The sequence below is a fragment of the Eretmochelys imbricata genome, chromosome 6, assembly GCF_965152235.1.
Source record: "Eretmochelys imbricata isolate rEreImb1 chromosome 6, rEreImb1.hap1, whole genome shotgun sequence".
Classification (NCBI taxonomy): domain Eukaryota; kingdom Metazoa; phylum Chordata; order Testudines; family Cheloniidae; genus Eretmochelys; species Eretmochelys imbricata.
This window is the reverse complement of record NC_135577.1, coordinates 2812324-2827835: the sequence shown is the minus strand read 5'-3', so window position 1 is coordinate 2827835 and position 15512 is coordinate 2812324. Positions and strand designations below refer to the sequence as shown.

General features: G+C 44.0%; 1 protein-coding gene across 1 annotated transcript; it reads right to left on the bottom strand.

Annotated features, from left to right (window-relative positions):
- Window positions 1-9644: 9644 nt before the first annotated feature.
- On the bottom strand, window positions 9645-11311 carry LOC144265904 (olfactory receptor 5AR1-like). The gene is made up of 2 exons (XM_077818962.1): window positions 11269-11311; window positions 9645-10654 (listed from the first exon to the last, which is right to left on the bottom strand). The coding sequence occupies exons 1-2, from the start codon at window positions 11309-11311 to the stop codon at window positions 9645-9647; spliced, it is 1053 nt and encodes a 350-aa protein (XP_077675088.1).
- Window positions 11312-15512: the final 4201 nt, after the last annotated feature.

Below are 15512 nucleotides of genomic sequence, written 5' to 3'. Positions count from 1 at the left end.
TTGTTACTTGAGGTAAAATCATTCTCTGGTCAGATGCCTTTTCTGACTTGGGTCCAGCCTGTTCTCACATGTTCCTGTGGTTACAGTCCTTTTGTTTCCAGGTGCTTGCAGGTATCTCCGTGGGGTGGGGAAGCCAGCTGAAGACACTCATTGTTTGCCTTCCACACTTGAATAGAACTTCCCTAAGGCAGGAATCCTTTTTTGGAATTCCACCCCCCTCTGGAAAAGTACCAGCTTCAAAATGGATTTCAGTATCAGGTGACATGGTCACATGTCACTGTAAGACCCCAGTCTCCATTCTTCTTGGGTTGGCCCACAGGTACACAGGAAGGCTTGCAGGTAAACAGAGCCATTCACAGTTCATTGATTCTGAAGCACCCTTAATGGCCTCCACTTAAAATGTCTACATCAGTAATACAAATTTATACCTTATTCTCCTAATTCCAGATATAAAAATAATCTATGTGAACAAACAGGATGAACACACTTAATGGATTATAACCTTTATAATGATATGTTACATGGGGCACTTAGCATAAAGCATATTTCAGTTACATCACATTCATGAGCATATTTTCATAAAGCATATAGAGTGCCATGCCACACAGAACTTTGCCCAGCACTGGACAGAGGGGGGGATTGAACCTGGATCTCCCACCTCACAGGTGACCACCCCAACTATTGGGCTAAAAATTCCAAAGGGAAGGACCACTACCGCCCCCTACGGTGACTGCGTTGCGACTGACACCTAAATCCTACCCCCGCACACACACATTGTTTTGGGACAAAGCTATTAGGAGTATTTGTAACACATTTGTGAATAGTTTCAGGTCAATCCAAACGGTATTGTTTTCGACAATAAATTATTAGTCCAGAAGAAATTTCACCCATTTATAGACACCTTTGTGTCCCAGTGCTGGGAAATTACTTAAAGAGACATTTGGACAGGTGACCAACAAATAAAGTGGAATACTTTTAACTCAGTTTTGTATCATATTAAAAAGACCTCATGGGAGAGACAGCAATTCAGGCCAGCTGATGCTCTGGCTCTTTATTTTCCATTTCCACAGGGAAAGATACAACAACAACATTAATTGCCTTTGCTGTGCACACCTGTTGTCCTGGGAGCAAAGATGCTCCAGGGAGTAAATATCAAAGTCATCAAAGCCAAATTTAACCTCTGCCATGCATGGAAGCAGCTCCAGAAGTATGAAGGATAATGCTGGTGTGGCTAGCAAACAGGGAAAGATTCGACTCTTAGGCTGATTTTAGGGTTCTGAGCATGTACTCAACTCATTTTAAGGGAAGGGAGGAAAAACAAAGAGGTACAAGGAAGTGATAGGCAAACAAGTCAGTTTCAGAGCATTTCAGCCTTTAATTGAAATGACAGTGAGCCATCCATGGGAGGGGAAGGAAGGAATTATCCTTAGAGGAGAAAAATTCAATGTTTCTGAACATATTTACTTAACAGAAGAAGGAAAGAGCTTTACCAAGGGAGGGAGAAGAGTAACTGGAAGAGGAGAGAAAAATAGCTTTGATAGGACAGGGGAAACTCCCCCATCGATTCAGAGAATGTCTATACTAAAGCCATTACTTGGCTCACATATGGTGTGCAGGAGAGCCAGAGTGTAGATGCTTTCCACATTGATGGAAGGGTTTTTCCTTCAATGTAGTTAATCCATGTCTCCGAGAGGCAGTAACTCGGTTAATGAAAGAATTACGCCATTCATGGGAGGGAAAGGAAGGAATTATTCTGAGAAGAGAAATTTTAACTTTTCTGAAAATATTTACCTATCAAAAGAAGGAAAGAGCTTTATCAAGGGAGGGAGAAGAGTGACAGGATAAGGATGGAAAAATAGCTTTTATAGGAAGGGGGAAATATCCCACACTGAGTCAGGGAATGTCTATACTTAGGCCTTTACATTGACACAGCTATGATGTGCAGCAGCGCCATAGTGTAGATGCGTCCCACATTGATGGAAGGGTTTTTTTCCATCGATGTAGTTAATCCACTTCTCCGAGAGGCAGGAGTGTTCGATTGGCATGAAAGCATGAGGCTACCACAGGGATGGGCCCATGCAGTGATGCACAGCTGCAGATGCACAAGGACTCTGTAGTAATCAGCTCCCCGCAAGGAGATCCCTGGTTGGCCCAGTGATGACTCTTCCCTTCTTCACTATGGTAGCGGAAATTATCCCGCACAGGTGTGCGGGCTTGGATGGTATTATCAGTGCTCCAGGGCATGTTAGTGCCCCCTTCTCCTAAGTGGTACCCCCTTCTTTCTGTTCAGAAACTCTGGAGTTTGTCACTCCAGATCTGTGCCCAGGAAACACTGTGCCCCTTCTTCATCTGGAAGTCATGCTCATCACTCCTCCTCCTGGCTTCCCTGCCTCCTGTGACTCGGAAGTACCTGGGTCAGTCGTCAGTAAAAATGCCAAGGTCAGGGCAGGCTGCAAAAAGGAGGATACTCCCCAAACTGGTGGTTAACACAGAAGATCTCTGCAGCATCTCTACAGATGCTGCTCCAAAATATCTCTGAACATGTCAGCTCCCTCCCGATTCTTCTGTTTATTTTATTTGTTTCCTATAATTTATAGTCTGTGAAACAGAGTGTGACATTGCACCCCATCTCTCTTCTGGGGGAAGGGGTTTCCACCCACAAGAGTATGTAAGCTTTTGTGGAGCAGGATCTGTGCACTGCTGATTGTTTGAGAAATTGGTAGTGATTTTAAGTGAGTTTTGGGTGTGGTGGGTGAAGAACAGACAAAGTGGTTACCGGTTTGTTATTTTTTGTTTGCTTCTTTCAGGTAAGGGAAATAGGGATGGAAAAATAAGAAAAATAAGTAAGAGTGAAGACCAGAAGAAGCTAGAACTGCCGAAGTTGCAGACTGACCAGAAAGGCTGAACACTGGGCACTGGGAAAGTCTCTGTTAACTAAGGGTATGTCTACAGTATGAAATTATTTCAAAATTATTCTATTCGAATTTTCTGAAGCTATTTTATACGTTTGGTCTTCTGCATCCCCGCCAAAGAGCGTGAATTCAGTGGATTGAGTCCACAGTACCCAGGCTAGCATAGAATGTTGGAGCGGTGCACTGTGGGTAGCTATCCCACAGTTCCCACAGTCCCCGCCGCCCACTGGAATACTGGGTTAAGCTCCCAGTTCATGATGGGCCAAAAACATTCTCGCGGGTGTTTCTGGGTGTGTGTCTCAGAAAGCTACGGCAGACAATTGTTTCACGCCTTCTTGGCATGCAGACACCATACTGCTTTCAGCAGGCAGTGCACTGCTGCTCTCTTGCTACTATGAATCCATCTCTCATTTTCCTATGTAATCTTTACTATCTACTCTTTCTCTTCCTCATCAAACGCTTCTGCTGCCAACTCTGCTCTACCATCATGAACCGAGCAACACAGCTTGCACCGCCAACTCTGCTCTCCCGCTATTGCCATGCTTCTGAGCTTCTCCATGTTGTCTGTCCTGGGCTCCCACGTCCGTGAAAGCTACAGAAGACAACCATTTTCCGCCGTTCTTCGGCTACCGTGAACTGAACAGCACAGCTTCTGCTGCCATTCTGCTCTACTACGTTTCGCGCCCTTTTTTCAGGATTATCCATGCAGGCGCCATAGCCATGGAGCCCGATCAGATCTCCGCTGCAGTTTTGACCATTGTAAATACCTTGCGCATTATCCAGCAGTATGTGCAGTACCTGCAAAACCGAGTGAGGAAGCGATGACAGCGTGATTACTATATTGATGAGGACGAGGACATGGACACAGACAGCACGGCATGTGGTGATTGGGAGATTGTGGTGGTTTTGGGCCAGGTTCATGCTGTGGAACGTCAATTCTGGGCCTGGGAAACAACTACAGACTGTGGGAACACATAGTGTTGCAGGTATGGGATGATTCCCAGTGGCTGAGAAAATTTCATATGCATAGGGCCACTTTCATGGAACTTTGTGACTTGCTGTCCCCTGCCCTGAGTGCAAAGACACCAAAATGAGAGCAGCCCTCACAGTTGAGAAGCGAGTGGCCATAGCCCTGTGGAAGCTTGCAATGCCTGACTGCTACCGGTCAGTCCGGAATGAGTTTGGAGTGGGGAAATCCACTGTGGGGCCTGCTGTGCTGCAAGTAGCCAACACAATCATTGACCAGCTGCTATCAAGGGTAGTGACTTTGGGAAATGTGCAGACCATTGTGAATGGCTTTAATGTGCTGGGGTTCCCTAACTGCGGCGGGCGATAGATGGACCTCATATCCCTATCTTGGCCCCGGAACACTGGGGCGGCCAGTACATAAACCTAAAGGGGTACTTTTCCATGGTGCTGCAAGCATCAATGACATCAACGTGGGATGACCGGGAAAGGTGCACGGCACTTGCATCTTCAGGAACTCTGGTCTGTTTGAACAGCTGCAGGAAGTAACTTACTTCCCAGACCAAAAAATTACTGTTGGGGATGTTGAAATGCCCATAGTTATCCTCGGGGACCCAGCCTACCCCTTAATGCCATGGCTCATGAAGCCGTACACAGGCAGCCTGGACAGTAGTCAGGAGCTGTTCAACTACAGACTGAGCAAGTGCAGAATGGTGGCAGAATGTGCGTTTTGACATTTGAAAGCATGCTGGTGCAGTTTACTGACTCGGTTAGATATCAGCACCCCCAATATTCCAATTGTAATTGCTGCTTGTGGTGTGCTCCACAATATCTATGAGAGTAAGTAGGAGTCATTTATGGCAGGGTGGGAGGTTGAGGCAACTCGCCTGGTGGCCAGTTTTGCACAGCCAGACACCAGGGCGATTAGAAGAGCTCAGCAGGGTGTGCTGCACATCAGAGAAGCTTTGAAAGCCAGTTTCATGTCTGGCCAGGGTACGGTGTGAGAGTTGTGTCTGTTTCTCTTAAAGTTACCCACCCCCTCTATATATATGAAAGGAAATATAGTCACAATTGTTTAAAAACCTTTCTTCATTATTTGTTGAACAAAACATTGAGAGAAATCAGAAGCTAGATGGGGGAGGGAGGTATTGGGTTAGGGGGGTGGAGGAGGAGGGAAGGACAAGTACAGAAACCAAATCAACATTTAGGATATGCCATTTTTCTGCTGCTTGTGCAATCCTCTGGGGTTGACTGTGTGGGTCCCTGTAGCCTCCCCCTCCCCTCGTGTTCCTGGGCATCTGGGTGAGGAGGCTATGGAACTTGGGGAGGAGGGAGGGCTGTTATTCAGGGGCTGCAGCAACAGTCTGTGGTCTTGCTGCCTTTCCTGCATTAGATCCACCATACAGCAGAGCATGTCAGTTTCCTCCCACATGAGCTTGCCCACAGCATCCTGCCTGCGCTGTAACTGAGGTGACTGTATTCCACTTCATGTGCTGGTCACCTCTCCAAGAGTCTCTTAAAGGAAATTCCCAGCGTTGGGACATGAAAGTATCTAGAAATGGGTGATTTTTTTCCTGACTAATCATAGAATCATAGACTTTCAGGTCAGAAAGGACCATTATCAATGTCTAGTCTCACCTCCTGTACAACACAGGCCAAAGAATCTCACCCACCCGCTCCTGTAACAAACCTCTAACCTCTGTCTGAACTATTGAAATCCTCAAATCACGGTTGAAAGTCTTTGAGGTGAAGAGAATCCTCCAGCAAGTGACCCAGGCCCCACGCTGCAGAGGAAGGTGAAAACCCCCCAGGGCCTCTGACAATCTGCCCTGGAGGAAAATTCCTTCCCGACCCCAAATATGGTGATCAGGTAAACCCTGAGCAAGTGGGCAAGACTCATCAGCCAGGCACCCAGGAAAGAATTCTTTGTACTAACTCAGATCCCACCCAATCTAACATCCCATCACAGGCCATTGGGCATATTTACCACTAAGAGTTGAAGATCAATTAATTGCCAAAATTAGGCTAGCCTATCATATCATCCCTTCCATAAACTTATCTTAAAGCCAGATATTTCTTTTGCACCCACTGCTTCCCCTCGAAGGCTATTCCAGAACTTCACTCCTCTGATGGTTAGAAACGTCCGTCTAATTTCAAGTCTAAACTTCCTGATGCTAGTTTTTATCTATTTGTTCTTGTTTCCACATTGGTAGTGAGCTTAAAGACTTCTTCTCCCTCTGTGGTATTTATCCCTCTGATATATTTACAGAGAGCAATCATATCTCCCCTCAGCCTTCTTTTGGTTTGGCTGAACAAGCCAAGCTCCTTGAGTCTTCTTTCATAAGACAGGTTTTCCATTCCTCGGATCATCCTAGTAGCATTTCTCTGTACCTGTTCCAGTTTGAATTCATCTTTCTTAAACATGGGAGACCAGAACTGCACACAATACTCGAGAGGAGGTCTCACCAGTACCTTGGATAACGGCACTAACACCTCCGTATCTCTACTGGAAATACCTCGCCTGATGCATCCCAAGACCGCATTAGCTTTTTTCACAGCCATATCACCTTGTGGGCTCAGTCATTCTGCGTTGAACCAATGCTACGAGGTCCTTCTCCTTTTCTGTTTCTTCCAAGTGATGCTTCCCCAGTTTATAACAAAAATTCTTGTTATTAATCCCTAAATGCATGACCTTGCACTTTTCACTATTAGATTTATGAATAATTTATTGTGAAAAACAATGCTGTTGGGGTTGACCTGAAACTATTCACAAATGTGTTAGAAAGTCTCCTAATAGCCTTGTCCCAAAACAATGTTTGTGGGGGAGGAGGATTTAGGTGCCGGTCGCAAAGCAGCCACTGGTAGGAGGTGGTGATGCTCCCTCTCTTTGTAATTTTTAGCTCAATAGTTAGGCTGTTCACCTGTGAGGTGGGAGATCCAGGTTCAATTCCCCCTTCTGTCCAGTGCTGGGCAAAAATATAAACTTGGTTTTCCTGTATTTCCAGAAAGCATCCCAGCCCCTGAGTGATGTACTATTCCAGTCTGGGTTGCTCTCAATCTCTCCTTTCAAAGTTGTTCTAAGGTGGAAAACTAATTAAAAAAAACATTGGAACAGAGACATGAAGTTGAGCACGTCGGTGCCCCAAACTACTTGTCTGTAGAGTCATTCTCTCTTTCTGGCCCTGTGATTCTTCCTTTGTTTTATCCACAATGCAACAGTTTCAACAGGAGAGACAGAGGCCATATCTACACAACTGGCTCAATCGGGACTACTGCAATTGATGAAATGGTATTGATTGAACAGGTCTGGGGAAGACATGCTAAGTCAATAGGAGAGCGCTCACCTGTTGAAGTCTGTACTCCACCCCCCCCCACCCCCAATACTATGTTCCATCATAGATCTTCCTAAGGGCTGATCTAACATTGTCAGATGATCTGTGTTACACTACTTCAGTTATACAACTCTCCGGTTGACATAGCAAGATGTGGACACTGCTGTAAGTCAGACTAAATTAGTCAACTTGAAGCAGCATAACTTAGATCAATTTACACACGTAGCGTAGACCAGTCCTGAGAACGATGCAGGACAGAACATAGCCCAGTCACCAGGATCCTGTCCAGAAATGTGGGAGACCCACTTTCAAATTGTTTCTCCCCATCAGACAGAGGGGGGATTGACCGGGATCTCCCACTTCCCACAGGAGTGATCTAATCACTCATTTAAAGTCTACAGGGGAAGCAGCACCTTTACCGTCTCTTCCATTCCCATTCATTTTGTCAGTCTGGCCCTACATTGTCTTTGTATTTACATCAAAAAGTATCCAGGAAGGAAATGAAATGTTCCATTTCTGGTCATGCTAAATAGTTCCTTCCACCCCACAGGACATTTCTGTCAATGTTTTCAATTTGCCAAACATTTGAGGAATTTTCAGATTTGGTTCAGGTTGAAGTGAATTTGTTTTTCAATTTTTTGTAACCACCCATGAACTCAAAAATCAACTATTGGCCCAGCTCTAGCCATTTCTCACTCTCCGTAACCCGAGCTGTACAGTTCCCAGAATCCCTATTCTTCAGAGTCCATAGGACTTACGTGCAGAACTAAGAGTAAGACCTCATAGCTAACCTGCTGATGTAGTATAAACAACTAGTCTCTGATATGACTTTTTCTTTCTCTTTAATTTATGTGCTAGAGAAAACTCACCCTTTTCATATAATTTTATATTCAGTTCATTGCAGATTCTCACAGTGGACGCACACACAACATGTTCTCTTTTGGATATGTTACCCTTGTTCTTACTTGCTTTGTTACTCCCTTAACTTAAAATAAAGGCCATTTTGATGGAACTCACCTTTCTCCTCCACAAGAATGGACACAATCCTGGCGAAAATCTACACAAGAACCCCACAGAGGACATAAAGGGCTGCGGAATATCAGGAGGGTGGAAGATGCAAAACTCCCTTTGGTTAAGCCATGGAAACCACACACTTCATACTTGCAACTGCATATCAGAACCAAACCCACTACAAAGCAGAAAACTATCCCGGATCCTTTCAGGGGACAAGACAAGTTGCCATTTTTATTATAACACAATTTGATTTCTGACCGATAAATAATATCTAATACCTATGTATATATATTTACAAACACACACATCAAATGTTCTGCAGCTGCTAGTTAGTTATCAGTCCTGAATGTAACTTGATTTCGTGGCCTGGGTTTGTAGCTTCTGACGGCTAACTGGCCAGGAAAGCCAGGCACAAGGAAGAACTGGGGCTCTGTTGGGCATGCACCAATGCCCTTCCATGTTGGCAGCAGAATGTTACCCTCCAAAGTGATCCATCTCACCCATCCTTTTTGTAGGCTTTAGTTTGAATCCAGAGTCTATAGGTCTTGTTCTGTCACGCTGCCTCTGGGTTCGGTGTGATTGATCACCCGTCAGTTGCAGACATGACTTTCAGCCTAGGAACTGGCTTTGATGTTTCTTCAATTGTACTTTTGTTCTTTTCTTTTGAGGGTGGACTCTTCTTGCTTTGTCAGGGCTGTTGTCTGCATCTTCAGCCATTGGCGTTTACACTTTATTTCATCAGGACAGGCTGGGGCTGGAGGTTGATTCCATCATCCATACATATATTCATCATTCACACATCTAAATTCCCCAATAAGATTACAGCAGGGTTTTGCAAAAATGAAGGTTGCAGCAAACTTTTACAAAAGAGAGTGAGCATTTTAAAATGGAGTTTGGGACAAGTTAAAATGGAGTTTGTGTTACAATATGGACAAGTGTAAGGAATGGCAAACAGTTAGAAGACGTTACAATGTTGAAACAGTGTAAGTTTCAGCGATATAAGCAGCAATTGGATTGAAAGTGAAACTCAATTAGCCAGTTATTGGGGTATCTGGTTTTATGAATGAATGTAGTTGCATTCATAAAACTTTATTTTTGAAGTTATATTACTAAAATGAACAATTAAAAACAATTTTATTGATCAGTTCTACAGAAGCCCGTCACAAATATTCACACATCTGCAACAGATGCCTCCTGGAATTTTGATGGGGTAATAGCCTAACAAAGCCCTGATTTTAGTTGGGGCCTAGAGGCCTTGTTGGTATACAAACAAATTAATAATAATAATAATAATAATAATTAATAATATAATAATGAACAATACGCCCACAGGTTCTGCTAAATTACATTGTAATGGGATGGGAATTGAATTTACCTGTTTCCACTCCCCATCACTAAACCAGGACTGAGTTAAAGAGATTCAAGAATTGGTTAGCAGTTTATTCATTGCTCTCCTCACGGAGTCCTTCACCTCCATATTCCTCAGGCTGTAGATGAGGGGGTTCAACATGGGGATCACCAATGTGTAAAACACTGAGACTATTTTGTCCGTGTCCATTGAAAAGCTGGAGGTGGGACTTAAATACATGAAGAGTTGGGTGCCATAAAACAGGACCACAGAGGTCAAGTGGAAAGAGCAGGTGGAGAAGGCTTTGCGCCGGCCCTCGGCGGAGCGGATCTGCAGAATAGTGGAGGTGATATAGACATAGGAGAGGAGGATGGTCACAAAGATGCTCACTGTAAAGCACAACGTGAAAGCAAACATCATAATCTCATTGATGTGGGTGTCAGAACAGGAGAGCGCCAGCAGCGGGGGGATGTCACAGAAGAAATGATTGATGATGTTGGAGCTGCAGAATGACAACCGAAATGTACAACACGTGTATATCATTGAATCCACAATCCCCACAGAGTACACCCCAGCCACCAGCTGGTTACAAAGCTGCCTGGACATGATGACCGTATAGAGCAGTGGGTTACAGATGGCCACATAACGGTCATATGCCATCACAGCCAGCAAGAGGCACTCAACATCTGCGAAAACGATAGAGAGAGACATTTGCACAGCGCAGGAAATATAAGAAATGCTTTTCCTCTCGGCTAAGAAATTCAGCAGCATCTTAGGGGAAATTGTCAAGGAAAAGCAGAGGTCACAGAAAGACAAATTCCTGAGGAAAAAGTACATGGGGGCGTGGAGTTGGGGGTCAGTCCTGATTATCAAGATCATCCCCCCATTCCCCACCAGGGTGATACCATAAATCAGTAGGAACACCACAAACAGGGGGACCTGCAGCTCTGGATGATCTGTCAGTCCTGAGAGAATGAACTCAGTCACATCTGAGTGATTTTCCTTTTCTATCACCTCTGAACACAGATCAGGCTGCTTCAGAGATGTGGGCAGATGAATGGTGCGGAAGACCTGTCCCTTCTCTGTAATGAAATAAGTGAAGATAAATGGAGATCAGTTTCTTAATGGACATCAGTACCCTCTCAGGGAAGGGCTTAGTCCACAGAGCCAGATGTTCACAGCTGGTCATTCCAGGTGTTCGATAAGATACATACACGGTGCAAATACAATACAGTTCAGGTTAATCGTGCCCCCCACACAAACACTCCTGTTCACTCATCCAAACAGAAAACAATGACTTGTGACTCTGCTGTGAGAAAATCAGTGTGAAGGGATTATTCCTTAGCTAAAAAAGGGTTGAGAGTAAAGGAGTGTCAATCTTTCCACCCTCTTTGGGCAAGGGGAGCTCTGTGGCTTGACATGTCCATTTGGGGTTAAGCTTGTTTACTGTGCTAATTAACCTTTTTGGCATTTACTGGAGCCTGTATGAAAACCCAGCGACATCATGGGAAGCCCTGGCTTCAGTGACTATGTAATTGCCTATTTTTTCCAACCAAGGAGGTTGCTCCTTTTGCTGAAGGGGTAGGAGCTGGGGCTGAGGCATTAAATGCTGGAGGTCTGGAATTCAATACCTGCTGATCCCCATGGTGTCTGAGTGTGTGTGTGTGTCACTGTAATTCAGGAGAATAGCACGTACCTGCTGAGAAGAGAGAGAGAGAGATGTGGTGGCATTTCCCCATCGATAGAAATCACCAGTTTGGAGCATTCGGGAAATTTTATAATGAGATGTGTGATCTATGGCACATGATTCCTGAAGCAATTGGGAATACCTGAGCTCAGACAGCCATAACACCTAATTAATCCATTCCGTGAACCAAAGCCACCTTGGTGTAATTGGTGCCCTGGGGATTAATTTGTCCCACTCCTTCCTACTGTGTTATAAAATGATGCAATTACTACCAGAGTTACAGAGTTTCAGGTTAGGGGTATATTTCATCCTGCTGTTTTCAGTGCAAGCCGAGTACTGTGTAGAGCTGATCCACAAAGGGTATTTCTTCTGGAGACCAAAATCTTTTCACTAAAATATTTTGACTCAGATATAGCACGGGGGTGCTCAGACACCACACACCACCAATCTCTTCCATAGGCCAGGCTCCCATGCTGGACTACATCCCCCATGATGCATGATGGTCTCTCCTCTTGTTGAACTGCCCTGGAACATCACCAAAGTCCCACAGCCATGGTTTAGGGAGGAGGGAAGTTTGGCTTTTTTGATGGAAAGCTCATAATTTCCAGGGAAAAAAATAATTTTATGCAAAAAGTAGTTGAACTGAAAATCCAATTTCCCATCAAAAAAGACTTCTCAAGAAAAAATTTCAGCCAGCCTTAGCAACACATTTGAAATCAAAGGAACTGAAAGTTAGATACAAGTGAAACATACTAATTATTGGCATCCATAGCTGATATCTTCACAAGCATTCCTGGTTTCAGAATCACCTCATTGTCCTGGCACTCCAAATTATGTAGCTATTTATAGGATGCCAATCACCAGAGTATCTTATGCCCTTCTGTTGATAGGTTTCTCCCCAAAGTAGGAAAGGTAGGTTCACTCATTTTGCTTGATGGAGACCACATGTTGACCAGAGGAGCTCAGGAGGAGACCACAGCATGCTACAGAGTTCTGCAGTTCACAAAACTATCCCTATTGCATGCATATTGTCTGCACACAGAGCTCAGCTGTAAGATGCTAAATAAGTCTACGAGTTAACTAAAACTAGTCTTGCTGTCATTGTAAATGTTAATATTGTTGATAATGTTTATGAAGTTAGAAGATTACATTGTGTCGTGTTATTAATACATGTTCCAAACTGAGGCTGGCAAACCTCTCTGTCGTAAACAAAGAAATGTGTGTTCTACTTAATTTTGTTTCTAAACTGTGTGGTGGGAAATTAACCACGTGTTGTGTTTGGACCAGAACAAACCTGAGGCTCCTTTCTTCATGCATGCTCATACAGGGAGAGTCAGCTGGAGCTGCCCTGGCGTAAACAGAAATACAGAAGCTTATATTGCTGAAAACCACAATTTGTTAAACCACTTCCTTCAACAACATTTTCCTTTTTTGGCAGATAGTGCAAGCTTTAACAGTAGGTTTGCCTTACTTGGAGTTTAGCAAAACAAGCTTTTCCTGTTATTGACTGGTGTTTCCTTTGCGGTTAATGGGTTTTTTAAAAACTTTTAGAGGTTATGGTTACGTTTCTTAAGCTGTGGTGTTACAATTGCCCCTTAATGGAATTTTCCTCACTCTCTCCTTATGCTTCATATACACAGTTAGTTTGACCATAGTTTTTGGCCTATTAGTTTAGGCCTACTAGATGTTCCTTCACATTCCCCCCTTTGGTGCCTTTTTGGCACCATTAATTGGGCCTATACTTCTATAGCCATGAGCCTGTTAATTTTCTCCTTTTGGTCCTCCTGTTCTTCTGCCCAAACTGTGTCACACATTTCATTTACAATCATGAGTGCCACCTGCTTCCTTGCACTGAGGTTGGCAGGTCTAGGGCTGGATAGGCAATGATAAATACATTTCTTACAGCAACAAGAACATAGCCCTATGCTAAACAGCGATAAAAGCAACAGCATTCCCATGGGGATAATATGATGTGGTTGGGATTGTTGTATAGCTTTAGCCACGAAACACAATACATTTGTCTGGGTACACAAAGTAGACATTCTATAGGCAGTATTAAAGGCATTCTTTTTGGCTTGATATATATTTTGGAGCATGTGAATTTGTCCCTGTAATTTGGAAATTTTCTAAACCTCTGGTAGGATTGAAAGCAAATTTTGGAATTGGTCAGGTACTAAAGCAGTCCAGTTAAAGGGTATCTGGAACCGAAGGGCTAATTGCAGAGTTTTATCTGCAGGCCAATGAATTATATGATTGCCTGCGGCTGTGGTGAGATTACAATGTACATCATTCAAGATGGTGGTTTCAAGATGCATGCAACTATTATTAGCTTGGAAAAGTAGGCATCCTGGCAGGATAGTCCCGTGTCCCATACCCTCCCAACAAATGTTGTCATGAACAGTGACAACTTCTCCTGGTTTTAGTTTACATGCATACTGGAGCTGAGGGGGCTCTAATGGCCAGAGTGTCCACTGGCTTCCAATCCCTTCCCAAATGTCTGGCGTTATTCCAGGAGCACTGACTACTAATCGGTTGGGCATACCAGGTAGTTCAAGTTCCCAAATGTCTCAGTGAATTGTCCAATCCCACATGCATCCTCCCCATGGACCAAGCAGGATTCAGCAGGTGGGAGCCCAGACCCCTCCGAGTGGCCCGTATGCTTGGAAGGAGCACTGTGAACGTCTGCATCTCCATTCAGAAAATCTCCAAGTATGTCTCCATGGCCACAGATTACATGGAACTCCTGAGGTATTTGTAAGGGCAGTAGGCCATGCCTGATGTTGAAGATCCTTCTGAATGGCCTTAAGCTGGTCATTCAGAAAATTATGAACCTCTGAACAAGCCAGATCCCACTGCAATGCCTTTCCAGCATTGGTGATACCTAGTACCATTTCTGTTAACAGCTTTTGGGTCATTGAACTAAGGGTGGATATAACGTATCATTCACTAACACCAGCCTGAACCTGGGCTAGCTGTGCTCCAGTAATAAGGTCCGTGGCTTTTTCCAACTGTCCCAATTTTTCCTCGTGTTGCTGACCTTTATGGATATTCCAGATTGCAGCTACGCGATTTTCACCATCCCATAGGTGTCCAGCCAAGTCCCTCTTCTTTCTAGAGGAAACCCAGGTGCGTTGTTGTGCCAACCGAATGGCAGCTCCTTTTGAACAATTAGGATATATAGAGGTAATCTGAAAAATGGATAAGGGTGGTGTAAATTTTACAATCCCTAGTGTAGCATGAATTACAGTCCATCGGTGTCCCAACACACTGACACATCTCTCCCTTGAGAAGTATTAGACCACATCTGTTGGCTAAACACCTTCCCGAAAAGACTGAGACGCATCACATCAATAGCCTAGGATGGGGTATATTACAATAGGGCACAGGCCAATGGTTGATTACTGGGACATTTTCAGTACTGGTAATTTTTTCAGCAGCAGAACAAACTTTTGGGGTATTTGTTTGATTAATTACCAGTTGGGTGATTAAATAACAGTAAGGGCCTTTTTTTATCTATTATTCTACAAACTCCAGGAATGGCCATCATCTTTGTCCAGCTATGGGCCCCATTAATTTTAATTTCTGACTTTGGGGCTCAGTTGTAGTGATATCATATATTTCTATTTCCACCAACCCATCTGTTCTCCACTCAATCATTCTCTCATATGAATGGTTCTGAACCTTAAAAAAATGATTTCTCCAAGCAAAATTTCCATAAATCACTGAAATGCGAAGGTTTTGACCATTGGGTTTCATTTGAATATAGGGTATCGTGTATATTTGGGTAGGTTGTGGGGGTGGTGGTGAGGTTAATGGAGGAAGGGATGGTGGGGTTCATGGTTGTGGTAGCAAGGCATTTTGGATATCCATTGTCTGGGAGGCAAATAGGGAGGACAGTCCATCCCCAGGGTATTTGCTCAACGGCACATTTTGCGGCCCCCCAGGAGAAACCCCAAATACCAAGTAGTGCCACATTCCCAAGCAAAGTGTCCACAACTCCATCCTTGCCAGTAAATAATACTTTGTCTTTTCCATCATGTCCAATTCTTAATGTCCTTTGTAGTCAGGAATCCCTGGACTTTGGTGGTTTCAGCAGAGTGAGTGTTTCTTCTTCTTTCTTGGAACAGCCGTGCTTTGGCATTATGCAGGAGAGAGGTGACTAGCATATCACCCTGTAATGGTTTGGTTCTTCTAGCAAAGTCCAAATGCACAGTAGTTTTGTCAGTGGATAAGGGAGAGGGTACCAGCTTTTC

Coding starts and splice junctions, on each gene's coding strand:
- LOC144265904 (XM_077818962.1), bottom strand. CDS start 11,311: ATGGGGAAATGCCACCACATCTCTCTCTCTCTCTTCTCAGCAG. Junction 10,655..11,268: donor TCTCTCTCTCTTCTCAGCAG/GTACGTGCTATT, acceptor ATTTCATTACAG/AGAAGGGACAGGTCTTCCGC.